Source organism: Leucopleurus acutus (assembly GCF_964270905.1).
Source record: "Leucopleurus acutus genome assembly, chromosome: 4".
NCBI lineage: Eukaryota > Metazoa > Chordata > Mammalia > Artiodactyla > Delphinidae > Leucopleurus > Leucopleurus acutus.
In genome coordinates, this window is record NC_139146.1 from 75,725,698 (window position 1) to 75,749,941 (window position 24,244).

The 24,244-nt window shown below is 38.9% G+C and overlaps 2 protein-coding genes across 3 annotated transcripts in view; both read right to left on the reverse strand.

Annotated features, from left to right (window-relative positions):
- AASDH (aminoadipate-semialdehyde dehydrogenase) overlaps positions 1-3,812 on the reverse strand; it is a 36,754-nt gene extending 32,942 nt beyond the window's left edge. Inside the window, exons 1-3 of the mRNA XM_082838576.1 lie at positions 3,576-3,812; positions 572-846; positions 360-480 (exon numbers count right to left, since the gene is read on the reverse strand). Of these exons, the coding sequence (XP_082694702.1) occupies positions 360-480; positions 572-801 (351 nt within the window). The 5' untranslated portion in view covers positions 802-846; positions 3,576-3,812. The remainder of the gene's footprint in view (positions 1-359; positions 481-571; positions 847-3,575) is intronic.
- Positions 3,813-10,440: 6,628 nt separating this feature from the next.
- PPAT (phosphoribosyl pyrophosphate amidotransferase) overlaps positions 10,441-24,244 on the reverse strand; it is a 37,313-nt gene continuing 23,509 nt past the window's right edge. The window contains exons 3-12 of one of the 2 annotated variants that reach the window (XM_082838580.1): positions 20,648-20,854; positions 19,525-19,637; positions 19,276-19,421; positions 18,675-18,747; positions 17,657-17,808; positions 17,055-17,182; positions 15,871-16,092; positions 14,550-14,670; positions 12,706-12,793; positions 10,441-11,008 (exon numbers count right to left, since the gene is read on the reverse strand). In XM_082838580.1, the coding sequence (XP_082694706.1) occupies positions 10,813-11,008; positions 12,706-12,793; positions 14,550-14,670; positions 15,871-16,092; positions 17,055-17,182; positions 17,657-17,808; positions 18,675-18,747; positions 19,276-19,421; positions 19,525-19,637; positions 20,648-20,854 (1,446 nt within the window). In that variant the 3' untranslated portion in view covers positions 10,441-10,812. Of the gene's footprint in view, positions 12,794-14,549; positions 14,671-15,870; positions 16,093-17,054; positions 17,183-17,656; positions 17,809-18,674; positions 18,748-19,275; positions 19,422-19,524; positions 19,638-20,647; positions 20,855-24,244 lie in introns of both variants that reach the window. The other variant, XM_082838579.1, reaches the window with a different exon arrangement.

Genomic DNA, 24,244 nt, shown 5'->3' on the forward strand with positions numbered 1-24,244 from the left:
GCACAATACTAGAAGGCTAGAAGATACGTCCATGCCATTGAGCAGTGGTTCTCAGTGGAGCATGCGGGGTGGAGGGTGCCTCCAGGAGACGTTTGGCAATGTCTGAAGACAATTTTGGTTGTTGCAACTAGGGGGTGCTACTGGCAATTATTAGATGAGGCCATGGGGGTTACTAAACATCCTGTAATGTACAGGACACGCCTCACAACAAACACCCAACCCAAAATGTCTGTGCTGAGACCAAGAATTTTGCTGAGTTAGTGAATTTAGAAATCAAGACAGGGGATGGGACCCCTTCAATTGAAAAGTAAATGTAACACATAAAAATACAAACAAACAACTTAGATACCCACACTTACATTAATTTGCTGTTTTTCAACAAGGACATACTTTAGATTACATTTTTTCATAAAATGAATTGATAATGCTGGTGGTGAATCTGGATCAATAGGTGCATAAGCAGCAGGGACTTGGAGAATTCTAAAGAAACAAAGTACAGAGTCAGCACAGAATATTTTTTGAAAACAATCTTACTTTAAGATATCAAATTTTTAGTTCTAAAAAATATTACCCTAAAATCCAAGAGGGTAAGTTTATCCCAGGATGGCAGTAGAGACCAATTTCCCGAATTCCTTGAAAGTCACAATGTAACAGCAGAAAATTTGATAATTCTGAAGCAGCGTTAACCACAGTCTTGTAGGTGTAATAAACTGGAGGTTGGTTGTTACACTCATCAAAACATACAGCTATTTTATCCGAATAACGGGAGGCAGCCTGATGCACCAATTCCTGAAGAGTCATTTCTCTGAAGTTTATCTGAACATCGCTGGTAGCAGAGAGTTCTACCTATTTCCAGAAATGTTAGGGGGACAATGAGTTTTAGGGAGTTTGCTGGGGGGCGGGAAGTAGAGAAAAAATTCTATACAATCACTCCTCACAAAAATAACTACATCAAAGACACACAGTTCAAGAATCTCTGAACTACTAACTGTCTATGGTAACTTTGCTGAGAACAATGAGGTTGAAATTTTGATACAAGCAACCTAACTCCCTGTCAGAGGTGGAAGAAAATTTGAGAGGGGAATGGTATATACATAGATGAGGATGAAACAAGCAGAAATGTAGAATTCTCTCAAAACAGAACACAAAGTAAAAAAGAAATGAATAATAATAAATAATTACCCAAAATAAAAGCAAATTTAAAGTACCACATGCTTAATTTTTCTTCAGTTGTTACAGATTGATTAAAATAAAGTGGTTACAATCCTGCATGGTAACTTTGAAAAGACTAATGCAAATGAAGTCTGCTTTTAGGAACTGAATTTAGGTGAAAGCAAAACCAACCTCTGATAGAAACAGAAAAAACCTTTACATCCATCCAATTTTAGTCCTGTATATAAAAACTGTGCTTATTATTATTATAACACAGCAAGCCACTTTTATAATTGTTAAGAAGTAAGCTCTTCATACTCTAGTTTGATATTTATTTATTTGTTTTTTTGTTTGGTTTGTTTGTTTGGCAGCTTGCAGCATCTTAGTTCCCCGACCAGAGATCCAACCCAGGGCCTCAAGAGCGCCAAGTCCTAACCACTGGACCACCAGGAAATTCCCTCTAGTTTGATTTTTAAATTGTCAATAAGTTCATTTAAATTTAGACTCTAAATATAGTATTACAATTCAATAAAGTATTGTATCAATACAATATTCTCTGGGCTTCTCAATGCAGATTCTATAAAAAGAAAATCTGGGGTTTCCCTGGTGGCGCAGTGGTTAAGAATCTGCCTGCCAATGCAGGGGACACAGGTTAGAGCCCTGGTCCGGGAAGATCTCACATGCCTCGGAACAACTAAGCCCGTGAGCCACAACTACTGAGCCTGCGTTCTAGAGCCCGCGAGTCACAACTACTGAGCCCGCGCACCACAACTATTGAAGCCCGCATGCCTAGAGCCTGTGCTCTGCAACGAGAAGCCACCGCAATGAGAAGCCCGAGCACCACATCTAAGAGTAGCCCCTGCTCACCGCAACTAGAGAAAGCTCACGCGCAGCAACGAAGACCCAACACAGCCAAAAATAAATAAATAAAATAAAAAAATTTTTTTAAGTTAAAAAAAAGGAAAATCTGAAACAGTATTTCATCAAAGAAACTTTAGGGATGACTGAACAACAACAAAAAAACTTCACAACTCCTAGTATTTCCTTGAAGGTAAAGGTGATTTTTGTTTTCCCGCTGTGAAATTTATTTTCTGGATTTCAAAGCAAATAAGATTTATCAAACAGTCTATTTTAATTATTCAAGTTTTTTATTTGTTTATACTTATTTGAACTCATTTCCCTACTGATTCATCCATGTCATTTAATCAATATCAATTACAGAAAATAAAACATTTCTAAAGAGAGCAAAATGAACCAATAACTGCTGACACCCATAAGGTTTGGAAATGCTATGATTTCTAAACACAAAATTTTAAAATATAAAATAACTTTAGTACTTACAGTCTTTTCTATAAATACTAGCTCTTTCTGTGATGCACAAGATAAAATTTGTAAGCTTTCCTCACACACACAAATGACCATTACGTAAATATAAGGAAAGCTTTTCATAACATGCACTAAAATTATGGGAATGAGTCCATTCTGCAAGTGCAGAAGGGGACCTTCTGCTTCCCTCTCCCCAAATGAATAACAAATTGCCTATACTACAGAATGTATTATACTAAAGCATTTTAACAAAAAGTTACAGTCTACACGGAAAAAAAAAGCATTGTTTTAATGCAAAAACACATCCAGCAGTTAATTTTCTACAGGAGGACAATCTAATTAATATACTATAATCTAAAATCCCTTGACATCAAAGTAAGGGGCAAGATTATAAAATGGATTAAATTCTTTTTAAAAAAGTCTTTTTTATGACAAATTACAAGATTCGCCACACATATCTATACAACAATTAAGATGTTTTTAAACTTTTAATTGCCAGTTTCCCAGTGGCTGCTATAGAGAATTAAGGCAAAATCCATTCTTGTTGTCTAAGGTTTTCATTTTCATTAACTGAATCATAAATACATTCGCTCCAATAGAGAATTTTATAATAACTGGATGTCCAAACATTTCTGGGACCATATAAGAAGGGGGCGGGGGGAAGCAAAATCTGATAAACAGATTATATATGTAATGGGATCATTAAGTTTTAAGATATTTGCTACTTTGTATCTGTAGAGGCTGCTATTTTAGTTATCAGAAGTCTCAGGGGCTCTTCCTAGGTTATTGGCTATTGTAAAGACATAAATAATCTAAAAACTTTATTTTCCCGTATCCACCGGCTTCTTAACTTTCACTAAGCAACTACGTTTAATAACAATGCACTTTATACCTTCCAACACATTTTTTCAATTGCTTTTCGAAACCACGCTAACAAGACAGGGTAGGCTTATTTCCATTCGAAATAAGGAGCAGAGGGTCTAAGGTAGGGTGAGGGGAGAGCACACGGGTCAAGTTCAGCTTTTGCACCACTCCATCTCTCCAGACACCACTGATTCAACTCCGAGGCCAGGCGGTTGCCCGGAAGCTAAGCAAACCTGTGCGCAGTCAGCCGCAGGCGTCTTCGTACTTCGCCTCCCTCGCACGTGTCGCCAGTGGATACCGCCTCCTGCCAAGACCCACTCAGAAGGCGTAGGGGTGAGGGGGTAGCGGGGAGGTCCGAGCCCGTCCGGACCTTCTCCCGACAATCCAACCCCAACACTTCTTCACATACAGCGAATAAACCAACACCTCAAAGCCGGCCCACCGCGCAGCCCACCGGGCTCTCGGCTTCCCAGAAATCTTCCCCGTCGCCTTGCTGACGTCAGCACGAGCGACCCGGGGCAAGCAGCGTCCTGCTGCCCCGCCCTTTCCCGGAGCTGCGGAGCCAATGCGAGAGAAGTGTTGGCTGCTTTGCTGGCGGGCCTTGTTTCAGATCTCAGGTGCGGCCTTGCTGGGTTTTGGACAGGGTTTGCAAGGACTGTGAAGTTGACCCGGTTGGAGTCGTACCCTTTCATATTTGCCAAGAAACTCCGGGCAAGAAACTTTAATTCCAAGCAGGTGTCTCCTCGTTCACAAAGTGGGGATAAAGATATTACGTAGAGTTAACGTGAAGAGCGATGAAATCATTGTGAAATAAGAGTGACTGGACTTCATGCGTTGGACTTTTTTTTATAACCTGCCCTACACTGTGGGGAACTGTTCAACAATAAAGCCTGCAAACGAAGTCCCTGTCATAAGTAGGCTGACATTTTAATTGGAAGAGATGAATTTAAACGGTAACTAAGAAAATTTTAACTTTCAAACAGCTATAAAGAAAACAGGTCTGAGGAGAGTTACTTAAGCTATACGCTGAATAAAAACCTGTTTTTAAGGGAATTTTAGTTGGAGGCGTTTAAGTTAGTTATCTAAAATGTCAACAGCAATAATAGTGATATTTTATAAAGCTACTGTGCCGGTAGCAGAGAGGAAATTGAAACCGAGTCCCCCCTACTGAGTTTATGATTAATCTCTCCCTCCACAACTGTATTCCCTTTCTTGTCCCCTCTGACCTCAATCCTGTGTTAACTGAACACTAATCAAAGTCAGATGAGTAAGACTGCTGTTGTTGATAACATCGTTAATGTACTAAAATTGCTGTTGTAGATATACGCATCATCATTAACATACAAACTCAGGATGTTTCTCCAAGGCAAGATGAGCTCACAGACCTGTATCACCTGGCCAGAATCATAAACTGGAGACAACCTGACTCACAAAACCATGATTAAGAAATGTAAGAAGACTGTGATTAACCCCAGTTTCTTTGTTCTTCCCCTTTAAAACGTCCCTAACTCAAAGACCAAGATGGGGTGGATCTGAGATCTATCTCCCACTTCCTTGCTTGGCACCCTGCAAATAAACCCGTACTTTGCTGCAAACACCTGCTGTCAAAGAGTTTGGCTTTCTGCACCCCGCATGCAGGATCCCTTGCTCAGTTACAAAGTGATCAGGCTTTTGGTTTTGTTTTGGCTAGGGGAAGGACTGAGGAGGCAGCCGGGCATCAATAAACGATACATGAAAAGGCATAGGATGCTTTCGTGTCCTTAGGTGTTGGTGGCAAGGAACTGTAGCAGTAATCCAAGCAAGACATACCTCCATTTGCCCATGAGACTTTCACCAAGTTGTACTATGGGTCTTTTATTTGGGGAGGGGCCACTCAAAGGTGTCTCTTTGTTTCTATATTTGGGAATGACACCATTATCCACCCAGTGAGACAGTAAAGAAACCCTAGATATCCACTCCCACCCAACTTCTTTTTTACCCTCCTGTATGCAATTAGATCCTACGTCCTCTACTCCCCAATCTCTAGACCAATGCCCAGCTGTCTATATCAGAATCGCTTGTGGTAATGTTAAACAACACAGATTCCAGATTCCTGGATCTCCATCCCAAGAGGCTCTGAATTCATTTTCTAGTGATGGAGGGGCCTGCAATCTGCATTCCTCCCCTGCCCCCCATCTGCATTCTTTAAATGATAACATCGTCATCTCCACTACTGCTATCTTAGTTCAGGTCTTCTTGGTCAGTGTTTCCCTAAAGCCCTTCCAGTCTTGCTTGGCTCCAGTAGACTCTGAACTGCTGCCAGGATAATGTCTGTTTCATTATTGAAAATATCATTTTTCAATTCTGATATTAATGATAGCTTTTTTAGTTTTTTTCCCCCCTTGCAGTCTCTATTTCTTCTGTCGGTTTGGGATTCTTTCATGTTAGAGGCTTCCACGGGTGTCTGGTAATAATCATTGATTATCTGATCATATTTAAAAGTGGGCATTTAAAAGCTGATTGGAAGCTCTGAATCCGTGGAGCAAGTGTTTTGAAAATCAAGTGAGAGAAAAGGCTGCAGGGGTGGGAGGAGGGTCTCAGAATTCAGTATAAAATTTTTCACTTAATTCTATTCCAGGTGCCTGATGTCCTCCAAAGACCCTCTGTTTTACTCTCTCCCAAACAAAACGGCCTTCAGAGTTAAGCTTAAGGGTGATGGGAGGTAGCATAAGGGTATAACTCATTCCTAAGTGAATTTCCAATCCTTTTAGTTACCATCTTTACCCCTGCTTCCAAACGCCAGTTTCTCAGTTTTGAAGGGTGCTCTATGATGTAAATAGGATTGCTTATTGGCTTTGCTCACTGCTGGTTTAGTCTAGCTTTTCCAAATCAGCTGAGCCCTTTGCTTTTTTGCTTTTTTTAAAAAATAAATGAGTTTGTTTATTTATTTATTTATTGGCCGCGCCATGCGGCATGCGGGATCTTAGTTCCCCAGTCAGGGATTGAACCCATGCCCCCTGCAGTAGAAGCGCAGAGTCCTAACCACTGGACCGCCCAGGAATTCCCTGAGCCCTTTGCTTTTGATTTTAAAATTTTGTTTCTGTTATCTCTTTCGCTCTATCCTTGAGAGTTTGTGACTCTAAAAATCCCTTCACTGTCATTTTCAGGGGGTCTAAGAGGGAGCAAATGTAGAAGACTATGTTCATTTTTACCTGGTAATCTAGAGCGATCATTCTAAAACATACACCAGAGCAGTAACAGCATTCTCCTGCTTAAGAAGCGTCAGTGGCCTCTGATTGCCTGCATGACATTCAGACTCTTGCAAGGTAAAAAAGATAGTTCGTTATCTTTCTAGCCTAATCCCTCACAGTTGGCTACTGCTTCCTCACCCCATGCTCCACATTCCCCACACCTGGTACTTTAAGAGCCAGCTATAATAAGACCCTAGTAAGTCTTCTGAGCCTACCAAACCCTTATCAAGTTTCCACACCTGTGCTTTGGCTGAGTCACAGGCTGAAAAACCCTTTCCCTCCCCACACCTGCTTGATCAACATTTATTCCTCTTATGAAAACAGTTCTAACATCACCTCCTCAATGCCTTTCTTCAAGCCTTGTATGAGAATTTACCTATCCTCCTCCAACCCCCATCCCATAAACGTAGCATACCACTGGGAAAATCAATTTGCCATGGGCCTCGAGTGTCCCTGCAAATTTTTGCTGGGTACGCAAAGAATGCAAGGTACTGACTGCTCTTTATCCAGGTCATTTTTCAGGGCTGTTGGGGGTGATCAATATTCAGAGCTGAGGTAATGTCTTCCCCAAGCAGCAAGCTTTCTTCCACTTACTGTAAAAGGAATGAATCCCCCCAAACTTAGTATTCCTTTCCTGTAACGCAACCCACTGTGTGTGCAGACATCCATCTATGTCTATCTTAGTTACCCGAGGGGGACTTAGGAGGCATGGAGAATTGACAGACATGAAGCTCCGGCTACTGCTTTTGCCATGAGTAATGAAGTTCTCTTTGACTCAGGAATCTCATGTCCGCTACCACGAAACAGTAACAAAGTGGCTTATTAGATTTTAAACAGGGTACAAGCCTTCCCAAACGGTGACTTACACTTCTCATAGAACCTGTAACAGCTGCATTATTTCCAAGTCTGTCTTCATTTAATCCCTTCTTGACAGCAGAGATTCATGTGTTTTGCACCTGTTTCCTGAACTATCTTTTTACTGTTCCCCATCTATTTACTACATCATTCCAATTCCCAACAAGTACCAAATGCCTGCCCCAGTACCTTGCTGATCCTTTGCACATTTATTGGTACATTCTCATTTCACTGCTTCTCTTCAGCTACTTCCCAACTCATCTCTCAGTTGTCAATGTCATTGTTTCTTTTGAAAATAAAAATTATTTCAAAAATAATTTTGAGGGACTTCCCTGGAGGTCCTGTGGTTAAGGCTCTGCGTTTCTACTGCAAGGGGCACGGGTTCGAACTTTGGTCAGGGAAGGTCCCGCATGCCACGCAGCACGGCCAAAATAAATAAATTAAAAAAATAAAAAATACGCTTAAAAAATTTCTAAACAACAACAACAAAAAAATTTGAAAACCTTTGACCCTACCCCAAGACAAGGTTAGGTCCCTGTTATATGCTCTGGTAGCACTGTAGCCCACATCACATTTGGGACAAGAGTGTGTGATTTACTCTAAGGGAGCTCAGCTGCCCATGGGTTTATTCGGGTTTGGCATTTTTGTCAGGTGATTGTGAAAGAACGGAGGGATGAGGGAAGTTAGGCTCTTTGCAAGAGCCCGTTCGAGTTCTCTAGAGGGAATTCCCTGGCGGTCCAGTGGTTAGGATTCTGCGCTGCCACTGCAGAGGACACGGGTTCGATACCTGGTTGGGGAACTAAGATCCTGCATGCCGTGGCCAAAAAAAAAAATTGATGTTGCAGTCTTGAAACAGGTTGGAGACTCTGGTAGGGTTTCTAGGGTGCGGTCTTGAGAATTCTATCTTCTTCTGGAAACCTCAGTCTTTACTCTTAAGGCCTTCAACTGACTGGATGAGGCACACCCACATTACGGAGGGTAATCTGCTTTACTCACAGCCTACTGATTTACACGTTCATCCCAGGTAAAAAAAAAATACCTTCCAGGCAACGTCTAGACTGGTGTTTGAACAACATGGCACCAAAGCCTAGCCAAACTGAAACATAAAATTAACCATCACATCTAACATACCAGCAGTGGAGCCAAACAAGCAATCTTCAATGATTGAGGTAGAGTGCAGGCACCCACTTGCGTCTCCGTTGTGTAATCATTTTCTGTTTGTCATAGTGCAGTGAGAAATTCTGATTCACTTTGTTATAAAGCAGAAACTAATGCACCATTGTAAAGCAATTATACTCCAATAAAGATGTTAAAAAAAAAAAGAAATTCTAAAAAGGTTAAAAGCATTGGTTCCTGCCATCCAACAAATTCTCAGCTACATGAGAAGACAATTTCTGCACACAAAAACATAAATTTACATGGCATTTTTTGCAGTTTTCTCTAAAATGTCTGAATGAGCAGTTTTTTTCTGAGAGGGCTGGATTTTCTTTTTGACCTCTTTATGAAACATGAAGGCAATTTTCCTTAGAGGAGTTGACTACACCCTACTTGAAACCCTAAGAAAGGCATCAGAAACTCAAGTACTTGAGTTAATCATATTAATATGATGAACTTAAGTCTACCTGTCAGAGCAAACTTTGCTAGATTCCAGGGAAGAAAGAGAGATAATATCTAAAGTTGGTACAGTAAGAAGTAAATAGTATGAGCTAATTGTTTAAAACATAGAGATTAACAACAGAAAAATATTTAAATGTGGATGCACTACAGAGGACTGGAGAGGGCAGTGACCTCTTTATTTTCTTCATTTTTAACTATATGCATGTATTATTTTGATAGTTTTTTTTAGAGGTAGGACCCTGGTATCTTTGTTTTTAAACAGACTGTTTTTTAAAGTAGTTTTAGGTTCATAGCAAAATTGAGCAGAAGGTACAGAGTTCCCATATGCCCCCTACCCCCGCATAAAATAATCTTCCCCGTTATTAATATCCCCCCCCGGAAGTAGTCCATTTGTTACAGGTGATCATTACACTGACACATCATTATCACCCAAAATTTATAGTTTACATTAGGGTTCATTCTTGGTGTCATACATTCTACAGGTTTGGACAAATATATAATGACATGTATCCACCATCATAGTAACATACAAAATATGTTCACTATCCTAAAAATCCCCTGTGCTTCACCTATTCATCCCTCTCCCCACCAGCTCCTGGCAACCACTGATGTTTGTTGTTTTTTTTTTTTTTTTGCGGTACGTGGGCCTCTCACTGCCGTGGCCTCTTCCGTTGCGGAGCACAGGCTCCGGATGCGCAGGCTCCGCAGCATGTGGAATCCTCCCGGACCGGGGCACGAACCCGTGTCCCCTGCATCGGCAGGCGGACTGTCAACCACTCTCAACCACTGCGGCACCAGGCAAGCCCACCACTGATCTTTTTTATTCTCTCCATAGTTTTGCCTTTTCCAGAATGTCATATAGTTGGAATCATACAGTATGTACTCTTTTCAGATAGGCTTCTTTCACTTAGTAATATCCATTTAAGTTCCCTCCACATCTTTTCATGGCTTGACAGCTCATTTCTTCTCAGACTGAATAATATTCCATTGTCTGGATGTACCACAGTTTATTCATGTACCTACTTTATTTTTATTTTTAAAAGTACTCCTCCCCAACACACACACGCAGTTTGGGAATCTAAGCCTCCTCTTCTGTGACACCTTCCCTATTCTTGCTAGTGTCTCCACAGAACTTGGCACTAACATAGCGCTTACTTAGCACTGCATTTCTATTTACTTTATTTGTCCCTCCTACTCAGCCAGCAGTTTTGCCTGGTTCATAAGAGATGGTCTATTTACTGAAATGCCTGAACCAGAGAAATAGATATGACTAGCTGGCGCCAAGAATGGATCCTGGATGTGACTGTCACTGTGCTGTTCACTATAATGCAGTACCTGAAAGTCACTATTTAGAAAAAGTACACACACATATTTCAATGTACTCATTACATGTATTTGTCACCAACGCATCACAAGGAAGTCACAAAAAGTAGGCTTAGTTTAGTTCACAATATAGATCCTGTGAAAACACATTTCTCATTTGCTCTGCAGTTTACAATATCTATAAAAATTTAAAGCAGTTAAACAACATTTGAGATTACACTGGTATAAAATTGTAATTCACACTTCAGAAACTTGTGAAATAAAAGGCCATGATGGAGAAAGAGTAAGAAATTTGTAGAATTACCAAACTGTCACAGTATCATTTTCCTTTATAAAAGCATCTCAATAAAACAAAACTATGGAAAACACAAAAGTCATATCAGAGATTTTGGTTTAGTACTTTCCCTGAGTCTCTTGTTTTTAAAAAAATCAAAGTAAGGCTGGTTCAAAACTGACCCATAAGGTCTTGCCTCCTCCATATGCTGCCATGAGGAATACATTTAAGGCAAGAGGCTATACACACAAATGGTCCCAGGGCTTTATTCAGATGCCAGTTTGCTTGTGGTACCACCACAGGGTTATCTGGCCCACTGCTGCCCGCTGCACATGGGCTTAAAGAGCTGTCAACGTTTTCTCTTGGCCTGCCATGATACAACACATGAGACTAACTACCAAATGAAGACAAAAGATTATGGTTATTAATAAATATTACAATTCTAGGTGGATTTGGACACTATGTACACCAAATCATAGTAATAACACAGAAACAAACTTTTATGTTTTCAAAATCTTACATAAACAAGGGTTGAGGGCAAGTCATTTTAAAGTTTTAAATCTCAGATGTTAAAAAACAAACAAAAACCTTTAAAAAAATCTAATTCATTAGATCCCAATAAAACAAAGTAGAAAAAGTGATATATTGATGCTCAGAATTAGATGAGCATGCTAACTGAAAAAAGTTGTTGTCTCCTTGTTCCATAAAATTGGCCCCTACAATGTTTCTACTTGATCATCTCATTGCATACACAGTATATTTGCAAGTGATCAAGCACTTCATTAAAAAAGCATATAATCAAATTAAGGATAAAAGGTTTGTTAGAATCTAAAGAATTATTTTTTACTTCAAATGTACCAGGTTACTTGCTGGGCTTCTACTATAAGTGCACTAAGTAGTATGGATCATACTTTCTAGTCAAATGTAGGAAAATATTTTGCACAGCCATGTTTTTACAGTCATTCTCAGAGCATCTCAAAGATAGGTTGCAAATTACTGCTGTATGTCTCCCTCTTGAAATCTCAATTGCAGACCAACGGCCAACATTTCAAAAGCTAATAATCATGCACTGTCTTAAAACTGAGGGGTGGAATAATGGCTCTAACCACCAAAATAACTGCTGCAAGTTATTTAATTTAGTAATATAAGCACCTCATTGCACAGGTGGGGAAAGTGAGGCACAAAAAGGTGTTTCTTCTGTTTTTTGTTTTTTTTAAAGAGAACTCTTGATGCTAGGTAACTTTGGGGTATAATGGATTCAAGGTTTGCATGATATGTTATACTTAACTCACATGTCCTGTTTGCATCACAACACCTTAGTCTAACCTCTTGCAAACTCTTTAAAGCATGGACCTGCAAATGCCACTGACCACCTACCTTCTCTGACCAGGTGAAAAAGGCTAGCCAATGCTTGAGCGAAAAAAAAGAATACCACATATTGTTGTTTTATATGTAATTAGCAAGGTTCAATTATGAAAATATTCCATAACTGAATTTCCATAACTCTCAAACATTCCACAAAATTCTCTAAGAACCTGTGGGAGAGTAGAGTACCTGGCAATCCTCTCTTGAACAGAAATTTACCGATTCGTTGCATTACTGTTGATGATCTTAAGTTAAATGTACACGATTTCTAAAACTAAAAGTACTAAACTACTAAATAAAACTGAAAGGATCATCCAAGTTCCTAGATAATACCAAAATATTTATCTAGGATTACTAAAGAAATCATAGCACTTTGGTACCCTTTTCAGAGAAAAATCTCAAAACTTATAACACAAGCATGTGGCATTTCACTCTGTACCGAGTAACAGTAAATGGAGGTGTAACCACTATAACTTCTCCACTAACTTTGTGTTTTGAAACATCGTGTCTGCCCCTAGCAGCTACCATTCCAGTTCCACAGGGTATTTTCCAGTCAGACAAGCTGTACAATGATCGTTCTTTTCAAAACATTCCAGACCATTCCCATTTTCTTGAACAATAACATCTTCCTTTGTACAATGACTGTTCTTTTCAAAACATTCCAGACCATTCCCATTTTCTTGAACCATAATATCTTGCCTTTTCACTTTCTGTTTTTTAAATGTTATCCCTTCTTGTACAGATGCAACCAGTCCTTCTACTGACAGATACACAACACTGTTTGCTCCTACGGGGGAAAGACAGGGAAAAAGGTCATGAGACTTCCTTTGGAAAGGAAGAATTGCCTTAACAGAGAATAGTTACAAACAGAAAAACATAAGCCAAAATAAAAATTTCTCCTTTAGCCCCTATCTCTCTCTCTCTTTTTTTAATTTTTAAAAATTTATTTATTTATTTTTTGGCTGCATGGCTTGTGGGATCTTAGTTCCCTGACCCGGGACTGAACCCAGGCCCTCGGCAGTGAGAGATGGAGTCCTAACCACTGGACCACCAGGGAATTTTCTCCATTAGCCTCTCTTAAAAAAAAAAGGCGGGCGTGGTGGTGGCTGCAGAATCAGTAAAACTCAGGGCCTTTATTATTTTTTTTTTAATTTTAAATTGGAATTTAAGGGATAACAATTTAAAATAGCAGTGGAGGATTTAAGTCTAGAATGGCTTCAGAAGGCTTTAGGAGTCATTATCTTGAATAACAGATCTTGAAGTCCGAAAGACTTCAGATTTAAGCTCAAGGTCACTTACTTTTCCTAAGACATTTTTTTTCAGCTATCAGATAAGGGAAATATTGCCTAATTGTAGCAGTTTTGTGATGTTATTATGATAATATAGATATGTTCCTGGCAAAGAGTGAGTGCTCACAATATATCAGTTGGCTGACATTCAAAATATTTAACTGGGGGGCTTCCCTGGTGGCACAGTAGTTGGGGGTCCGCCTGCCGATGCAGGGGACACGGGTTCGTGCCCCGGTCCGCGAAGATCCCACATGCCGTGGAGCGGCTGGGCCCGTGAGCCATGGCGCCTGAGCCTGCACGTCCGGAGCCTGTGCTCCACAACGGGAGAGGCCACAACAGTGAAAGGCCCGCATAACGCAAAAAAAAAAAAAAAAATTTAACTGGGGACTTCCCTGGTGGCACAGTGGTTAAGACTCCGCCTGCCAATGCAAGGGACACGGGTTCAAGCCCTGGTCCGGGAAGATCCCACATGCCGCGGAGCAACTAAGCTCGTGCGCCACAACTACTGAAGCCCGTGTGCCTAGAGCCCGTGCTCTGCAACAAGAGAAGCCACCGCAATGAGAAGCCCGCGCACCGCAACGAAGAGTAGCCCCTGCTTGCCGCAGCTAGAGAAAGGCCCGCACACAGCAACGAAGACCCAACGCAGCCAAAAATAAAATATAAATAAATAAATAAAGTTACAAAAAAAAATTTAACTGGTAAGGTACAGGTATGACCAGTCAAGAGAAACAACAGCTGTAAACAATCAGTGTGGAGGTACCATACATGGATGAACATGTATGTGATATTTATAGTTTATACCTCACCTGAATTTGAAAGGCAAATGTCTTATCAAGGATAACCTCCATCTCCAAGACTTCTGACCTCATTATTAAAGATAAGCCTACATAAGCTTTTCACTTTTTGATCTGTACTCACATCCAAATTATTCTATTAGAATCTGTGGTGAAATTACTTTTGTTTTTCTTCTGATCTGACCTTTGGGAGGCTTTAACTGATTAGCAGTTTTCTCTACTAGGAAAGCCTTTCTTCCTTCTTCTCTGATCTCACCTTAGCCTAGCTCTCCATCACAGCATTCACTATGGTGTCCACACATATCAGGCTCTTTCACTATTCATCTGCTCAACACATACAACATTTACTTTCAATAAACACTGAACACTATTTTTTATTAAAAGTGTAAAGATTGACAAGCTTGGATTTTCTATTAATAAATGAATAAAGATAAAAGTTTATAGAAATTGTAATACCTACCTAGATGATCTGAGATATGCTCAAATTCTGGTTTATTGGCAATAAGCTCTTCTTTTGTTGGTATGTTTATTCCCATGAAGCATGGATATCTAATTGGTGGTGAAGCTACGCGAATGTGTACCTTGGAAAGCAAGCATTTCACACATTCATTAGTTTGACATTCACTGTAAGAACAATTATGCAAAATTCTGTCATTGACAAATACAACATAAAATTGTTTTACAGAATACTTTAACAACATATGGGTAATAAAGCATACTAAAAAATTTCTTTCACTATAATAGGTGGAAAAGAATCCTATAAAATCATGTGATATACATATAGAACTCCAGTGTTCTAAAAGTAATTCTACCTTTAGAATTAATTCATTACCAAGAATCCTACTTGAGCAGCCCTGTCCTAGACTCCAAAGTGTCCTGAACAAGAATTTCAAAATGTTAGCCACTTGTAAAGGGTTCTTTTTACAGAGATGCCCATTGTTTCCTTCTGTCACCTACTAACAAGGACATTTCTTTCTTCTGATCTGTCATTTCTCATTTATTATATTCCTAGGACCATCTTCATTTTTTCCTCTAACACTTGAATGACACTTTTGCCTACCTCTTATTTAACCTTTTTAGAAAGAAAAATAACATCTACAGGATATAATAAAAACCTTACTACTACTACAAAGAGCTGTGTTAGTCTATTTTTTTAATCTATCATTATTTTCTGCCTTTTGTCAGGAACATTTACACAGCTGTAATCAGTGTCTACGTTTACTTTTTACCTTTCTTGTAACAGCAAAGATTTTCCCATGTTTTGCAGTCTTCATAATTAATAGTTTTTAATGGTTGCATCGTATTTCATCATACTGATGTATCGATTTACTAAATTATTTCCTGCTGGTAGATATATGAGCTATTTCCAGTTCTTTTGTTTGTTTATTTGTGTCTATTCTTTTTTACTATTGTAATGCTTTCTAAATAGACTGTCATACTGCTTTCTATACCGTTTTCTCCACAATAGATTTTATTTCTAAATCTGATCAACTATTAGCTGTAAATGACATCTCACTTCAGTAATTCGAATTACTGAACTATTTAGTTAGAATAAGCTTTGAGATTTGAAAATATAACCTAATGTGTCAAATTTATTACACTAGGATTGCTTCCATATCTTCAAAAAGAAAAAGTAATCAATACTCTACAAATTTAAAAGTATTTTATTTTGTGGTTTGTTAGTTTTAAAATTAGGTTTATAAAACTTTTAACATAAAATTTTCATGACTATCATATTGTAATTATTGGTGCTTTAGGATAGGTGTTTTAATATTACTTACCTCTTTTGCACCAGATTCTTTGAGCAATTTGATTATGGGTGAAATGGTATTGCCTCTCACAATTGAATCATCTACAAGAACAATTCTTTTGCCTTTAAAGTTGTCTGACAATACTCCAAATTTTTTCGCAACACCAAGTTGTCTTAATCTCATGTTTGGCTGAATGAATGTTCTTCCTACATACCGGTTTTTACATAGCACCTCCACATACGGAAGCTCACACTGACAGAGAAGGAATAAAAGTACAATGAGCAGCACATATACAGAGAACTCTAGGGTTCTGTTTTCTCTAGGTCATGCTTCCATTAAAACATCTACGTAAAAAATTTTAAATGTGGTTGTTATTCTGAGCTCTCCATCATCAGATTATAATTTTCCTTCACTATTTAAACTGTAGGGAAGAAAAGGCAAAAAGAAAAATTATTGAAAGTCCTCTACTTAGTAGGAAAAACAACTCATTTTGCTAGAATTTGTAATGCTTCTTTCTTAAACACATATTATTTCTCTATCTTGGAAAAGAACACCAAGAATGTGAACACATGACAAAGAATAAATCACTGTCAGAAAAATTCACATATTTAAAAATTGTCAGCAGGAAATGAATTAAAACCGGTAGGCTAAGGAGATATTTTCTGAGGGACAGGAGGTGACTTATCCATCTAACAAGGTAATACTTCTCTAAAATGTATGCATATTATTTCTTTTAAAAATTCACAAACTAAACTTTCCAACGTAGTGAATGTTGGGTATTATACACCAGGATCACTATAATTACATATCCTACCTGGTTATGAAAAATGAAATTAAGTATAGTACTAAGAACATTATACAAAATTAACATAAACAACTTTATTATCACCCACACTCAGTAGGGAATAAATACACCAGTGGTTTGTGAAGGTACTTAATAATAAGCAAATATTACCACTAAATTCTACATATAGTCATGATATTATTTTTTTTAAATGAAAGGGACCGTTTTCCTAGTCTTTGGGTAAACTTTTTGTGGACCCATTAAAAAATAGTGCCACTGAATGAAAAGGCTGGAAAATAAGTAACTCTTGCAAAAGAACCAACACTTTCTTTCTCCTTATAGTAAATTGATGAGTTTCTCTTTATATACATGGACTTCTAATCTCAGTGCTAAATGAGCAATTCACTGTGTGTTAATTAAGAGAAAATACCTTTGCTGCGTAACCAAGGGCAGCAGGCGTAGCAGATTCCGGGACAGTGCTAACTAAATCCGCATCCACAGGGGCTTCAATTGCCAGCTGCAGACCACAACGGTATCTTACTGTGTAAACCATTTGGTCTGGAATGTTTGGAAAAGGAAACAAATTTTTACTTAGTATAATATAGCACAGCATATCACTATTCTAAGAAACTAGCTTGTTAGAACTCTACAGAATTGAGCGTGCAGCAACAAAGACTCAACACAGCCAAAAATAAATAAATAAATTAATTAATTAATTGAAAAAGAAAAGCAAGACAAAAAAACACTAAAGTGGAAACACATAAACTGGGGGAATTCACTCTTTAAAAAGAGAATTAACCTTAATACATATCTGAAAATCATAATCCTTACTCCTAAAAGGAAAACAAAATCTAAGAGTCAGATGAAAAGGAAAAACTGTGATCTTTTATGACTTGTAAGCTCAGTCCCAAAATTCACAACATATAACTATGTGCCTTCAAAGAACCAGGTAAGCCTTTGGGCCCAAGAATTGTCATGTTTCAATGAGGTAAATAATAGATTTATATCAATAGTTAGAGATACTTTACTTACCTTCAAATATACTATCTGGTCTTGCAAAATAAACATATTCAAAGATACAGAAAGCCATTGGGTTTCCTTCAGACCTTGGTATAATATCAAGAGTTTGGATATTATGTCTGGATATTTCCACAATTTCTCCAGGCAAGATTTCACGGTAATATCTTGGGAAACAATATTAAAGAAGACTAAAAATAAACCAGTCAAATTAAGGCAAATTATCTGTTATAAAGCACACAGAGTCCCTTCCCTTATAAAGGAAAAATGGCTCAATTTAAAATAAAGTCTATTGGCTTAAAAAATTAAAAAGTAGTATTCGTGGGCTTCCCTGGTGGCGCTGTGGTTAAGAATCCACCTGCCAATGCAGGGGACACGGGTTTGATCCCTGGCCCGGGAAGATCCCACATGCCGCGGAGCAACTAAGCCCGTGCGCCACAACTACTGAGCCTGTGCTCTAGAGCCCGTGCGCCACAACTACTGAAGCCCGCACCTAGAGCCCGTGCTCCCCGACAAGACAAGCCACGACAATGAGAAGCCCGCGCACTGCAACGAAGAATAGCCCCTGCTCACTGCAACCAGAGAAAGCCCACACACAGCCAAAAATAAAAACAAATAAATAAATAAATTTTAAAAAAGAAAAGTAGTATTCCTCCAGCAGTAATTTCCATAAATCTGTTACCCCTAAATTCAAATTTAGAATTAAAAAAATGAAAAGCCCTATATTTTATTGATTTTTAAAAGCATGAAGTCTAAAGAGAACATTTTTATCCTGGCTTAAATGTTTTGCTCATAACTATTACTTGTTGAGGAGATTCTTCCTTTCTAAAATAAGTGTCATGGTATTTTGAAAACAGGATGCCAGTTCCAGGATTAGAAGGTATTACTGGGACATTAATGTCAGTGCAACTGCTGAGCACAATGCACAAAAGGAACTGCATTTATAAACATGTATTCTTGCAGACATCAGAAGAAAAAAAATTTTTTTTATCCATGTGGAAAAAGTTGATGTGCGGAGTGAGATAAAACTTACCTTGCACCAATAGATAAAAAGCTACAAGATTCTGAAGACACCACCCATCCTTCTGTTTCTGAAGACTTTTTTTCTGTAAATCACAAGACAATTGATTCAGTTACTGAATTCAAGAAATTTTAAAAGAGGCTACATATTTCAAGAGAACAGCTAAACACCAAATAGATAAGCAAAAGAGCTCACAGAATATCCATTACTATGACTTTAAGAGCATATGGTTCCTCATTTGACTAGAGCCAAAGATAAAATTAATAATCCCAAGATCCCTTCAAACAATATGGTTTCATGGCCTGAATAAGACATCTGATAAGTCAAAAAGAAAATCGCTGAAATCATACTGCACAAATGAAAAAGCTGGGCAAAGGATATGAATAGGCCACTCAGACAGGACAAAACAGGAACGTCCACTAAATATATTAAAAATGGCTCAGCTCAGAAATACTCAAGGAAATGTACTTTGAAAACTAAGTGTCATTTTTTTCCTTTTTACCCAGCTTTTACTCAATAAGCTCCTTATACCTACAGATTTCAGGGTGTGCCAATAGTAGGACAATGACTTGGGAAAGCATTATAAAATTATATTTCTTTTGAAGTTCATTACCTTTATCATTTATATCAGATACAGGAATAAGACGACCAATGCACAGAGGACGATTTCCATAAGGATCTCGTACTGCATAAATCACATCTCTGTGCATTATAATCAGAGAGTATGCTGTGGGTGCTTCCTTCATTAAGTTTTTAATCCTGGAATCAATTAAATAATTGAATGAATAATTTTAGTTACAAACACATGCAAGACCAAGCTCTCATTACCAGACCTGCACACTCGGCCTACTTTTACCATTACCTTGCCACCCAGTCTGGGGTGTCATCTTGTTCCTGAGGAGGGGTATACGCCAGTAACTGGGTGATCATTTCGCTATCAGAACTTGTTGACAGACCAATACCGTGACGCAGAAGCTATTTGGAAAGGAGAAAAGTTGCAGTCATTAGAGGGGAAGCTTTAACTCACCCCTCACCCAATAGCCTGCCATCACAGAAAGAGATCAGGCATCCTGTAGATGCTCAGTTAAGGAACCCTGCATCCTACCAATGGTAGGTATGTATGCATAATAACGGAGAACCGCTGCTGGAGGCAATGGGAAGTCTCTGAATCTTTTCAAACAGGAAAAAAAGGAAAAAAAAATGTGCTTTAGGAGGTATACAGGAAAGCTTTTGAAAACTAAGTTTGATGGAATGTAGACCTGCAGTGGGTGGCTGGAGGAGGGGGACGGAGGGTTTGGGATTATGGTTCTAACTTTTTCAGCCCTTGACACTCCTGAGAGAAAGGACACATTCCTGTAAGAGTGGCACACTGCAGTGCAGACTCTCAACTCAGGTTTTTTGGTGGTGGCGATGGTGGCTATCCATCCTCACTGATCATCCCTGATGCAGCGAAATGTGTAGAGGTGAAGTCTAGCATCTGGGTAAGGGGTTAGGCGAAAAATAATGCCCTGGGTATTGTTTAGAATGGAACTTCCAGTGGTACCTCTAAATAGTGAGTTTTTAAATAATTTTTACTTCATATTTATATTTTTTAAATTGTCTGAATAAAAAAATTTTTTTTCATTTTGGAGCAAAAAAACTGTATTATAGTAACGACAATGGCAGAGGCTAAGAAGAGGGCAGGACAAAGTTCTGGGAATACTTAAATCAATTTTACAAATCTCAACTCCAAAGCAGTGCATCAGAATCACCTTAGGAGCATATTAAAATGCAGACTCAGCAACCGGCCCCTCCCCAGACTCTGGGGGGGGGGGAATCTCTTAGAATTTGTAATTATAACAAGTACTCCAGCTAATTCTGATACAGTTGTTCTTTGAAGTTAGATAACAGGTAGCAACAATAGGGTAATACCCTTTTCCAAGCTCCTCAATAACTTCTTTTCAGTAATTTATTACAATCATGAAAATGCATTAAAAAAACCTTACCTTTTTCCTTAAGCGAGCAGCATTTACCAATTCGCCGTTATGTGCCACAGCTATTTTCCCATGAAGTGTTTCAACAACAAAGGGCTGGCAATTTTCTAATTCACAGTTTCCTTTAGTGGCGTACCTCGTGTGTCCAATTCCAAGATTTGAAGTATATAATTTCTTCAAATTGTCTTCAGTAAAGACGTGATTTACAAGACCCATTCCCTTGCAAAGTCAAAGTAAGAGCTCATTTTAGGGAAAAAAACACTAGTAGCATTTTTATATGCCTTTGCTCAGATAATCCCAAATTAGAAAATGAAGTTCACTTAATTTCTCTGTGCTGCAGAATTCTAATCTTAAAAAACAAAGGGGGTGGGCTTCCCTGGTGGCGCAGTGGTTGAGAGTCCGCCTGCCGATGCAGAGGACACGGGTTCGTGCCCCGGTCTGGGAAGAGCCCACATGCCGCGGGGCGGCTAGGCCCGTGAGCCATGGCTGCTGAGCCTGCGCGTCAGGAGCCTGTGCTCCGCAACGGGAGAGGCCACAACAGTGAGAGGCCCACATACCGCAAAAAAAAACAAAAAAAAAACAAAGGGGGAACTAACCTAATTGTAAGAACTGTGATGCATTAAAATATATATTTGAGGTGAAATTCACATAACAAAATTAACCATTTTAAAGTGAAAAATTCAGTGGTATTTAATGTGGTCACAATGTTGAAGTGCTTGTTTTATAAGATACTTTTTGATAAAACATTGAAGAACAGATGTACTAAGCGTTAACATTTGTCAAATACAATAAACTAAATTATTTGTAATTTTAAATTAAAGCATGTTAAAGTATTCAAATAAATGACTTGTCTGAGTCAGTCTAGCAAATCGTCACTGGGAGAGAAATAAAAATAGTAATGACAAATAGAAGTGGTTGACCCTTGAACAATATAGGCTTGGACTGCACAGGTCCACTTTTTCATGGATTTTTTTCAATAAATATATCAGAAAATTTTTTTGGAGATTTGCAACAATTTAAAAATACTTGGCAGATGAACCGTGTAGCCTAGAGTAACTGAAAAAAATTAAGAAAAAGACGGGTATGTCATAAATAAAATATATTTAGATACTAGTCTATTTTACCATTTACTACCACAAAATATACACAATCCTATTATAAAATGTTAACATTTATCAAAACTTATGCACACAACAAACACAAACCATAAACTGTGCTATTTGCTGTTTCGAGAAATGTAAACAAACATAAAGGTGCAGTATTACATCATAACTGCATAAAATGAACTGCAGTCCGTACTGTAATACTGTAATAATTTCGGAGCCACCCCCTGTTAATATTGCAGGGAGCTCAAGTGCTGCAAGTACCCACTTAAAATTCCATGTGACACTAATCCTCTCCGGGTGAGCCCTTCATCTCTACCTCAAGTTGCCTATTGCAGTAAAAAGTCTCCTCTCCCAGTTCCTGCGTATTTTTCTTCGTGTTTACTGCAATACCGTAAACCTTGAGTAACACCGTGGGACCCATTCAAAGTGCCACTAGTGATGCTGAAAGGGCTCCCAAGAAGCAGTCACAACTTTACAAGAAAAAGTTGAATTGTTTGATGTCTACTGTAGATTGAGGTCTGCAGCTGCAGCTGCCCCACCATTTCAAGGTAAATGAATCCAGCATAAAGACCATTGCAAAAAAAAGAAAAGGAAATATGTGAAGCCGTTGCTGCAGCTATACCAGCAGGCACAAAAATCTTGCACTTTTTGTGAAATACCCTTTTATCTCATATTGAAAATGCAGCTTTTATGTGGGTGCATGATTGCTATAAGAAAGGCGTACCTATCTAATATGATTCAAGAAAAAGTGAAGTCATTATATGATGGCAATGCAAAAGGAAGGTGAAGGATCTAAAGCTGCAGAATTAAATGCCAGCAAAAGATGGCTGGATACTTTTAGGAAGAGATTTAGCTTAAAAAATGTCAAGATAACAGGAGAAGTGACTTCTGCAGACCAAGGGGCAGCAGGCAAGTTCCCAGACAGCATTAAGAAAATCATTGAGGAGAAAGGATATCTGCCTGAACAGGTTTTTAACGCAAAAAAAAAACAGGTTTTAACGCAAAAGTGACCTATTGTGGGAAATAAAATACCACAAAGGACATTTATCAGTAAGGAAGTGAAGCAATGCAACCACCAGGATTTAACGCAGTAAGGGATAAGCTAACTCTCCTGTTTTGTGCAAATGCAGTCAGGTTTAGGATCAGGGCTGCCCTTATCTATAAAGCTGCTAACACCCCCTCCCCCACCCCGAGCCTTAAAGGGAAATGATAAACAGCAGCTGCTAGTCTTTTTTTAAAAAAATAAATTTATTTATTTATTTTATTTTTAGCTGCATTGGGTCTTTGTTGCTGTGCACGGGCTTTCTCTAGTTGTGGCGAGCAGGGGTTACTCTTCGTTGCATTGCGCAGGCTTCTCATTGCGGTGCACGGGCTCTAGGCATGCGGGCTTCAGTAGTTGTGGCATGCCGGCTCAGTAGTTGTGGCTCACAGGCTCTAGAGTGCAGGCTCAGTAGTTGTGGTGCATGGGCTTAGTTGCTCCACGGCATATGGGATCTTCCTGGACCAGGGCTTGAACCCATGTCCCCTGCACTGACAGGCGTATTCTTAACCACTGCACCACCAGGGAAGTCCGGAGGCTAGTCTTTTAACACATGGTTGTACAACAAGAAAACCTGAACAACAACACTTTTTCTGGACTGGTTCCATCAATGCTTTATCCCTGAAGTCAGGAAGTACCTTGCTAGTAAGGGATTGCCTTTTAAAGTTCTTTTGATATTGGACAACGCCCCTCCCATCCAGAACCCCATGAGTTCAACACGGTCAGACCCAAGTGGTCAAAGTGGTGTGCTTGCCCCCAAACATACCTCTAATTCAGCCTCCCTATCAGGGGATCATAAGAATCTTCAAGGTTCACTACACAAGGTACTCTATGGAGAGCACTGTCTACGCCATGGAAGACAAACCCAACAGAAAGAACATCATGAAAGCCTGGAAGGATTACACCACTGAAGATGCCGCGGTTGTTATAGGAAAAGCTGGAAAAGCCGTCAGGCCTGAAACTATAAATTCCTGCTGGAGAAAACTGTGTCCAGATGTTGTGCATGACTTCACAGGATTTACGACAGAACCAGTCAAAGAAATCATGAAAGAGATTGTGGATATGGTAAAAAAAAATAAAAAATATAAATAAATAAAAATGGTGGGGGATGAAGTGAAGATATGGATCTTGGAGAAATTCAAGAGCTAACAGTCACCATATCAGAGGAATTAACAGAAGATGACTTGGTGGAGATGAGTGCTTTCGAACCAGTGCCAGATGATAAGGAATAAGACACAGAAGAAGCAGTGCCAGAAACAAACTGACACTCTGGCAGTAGGGTTCCGATTATTCAAGACTCTTTTTGGACTTCTTTTACAACATGGACCCTTCTATGATACAGGCACTGAAACTAAAGCAAACCGTGGAACAATTGGTACCACATAGAAACATTCTGGGAGAAATAAAAAAAGCAAAAAGTCAGACAGAAATTACGACATATTTCCATCAAGTTACATACAGTGT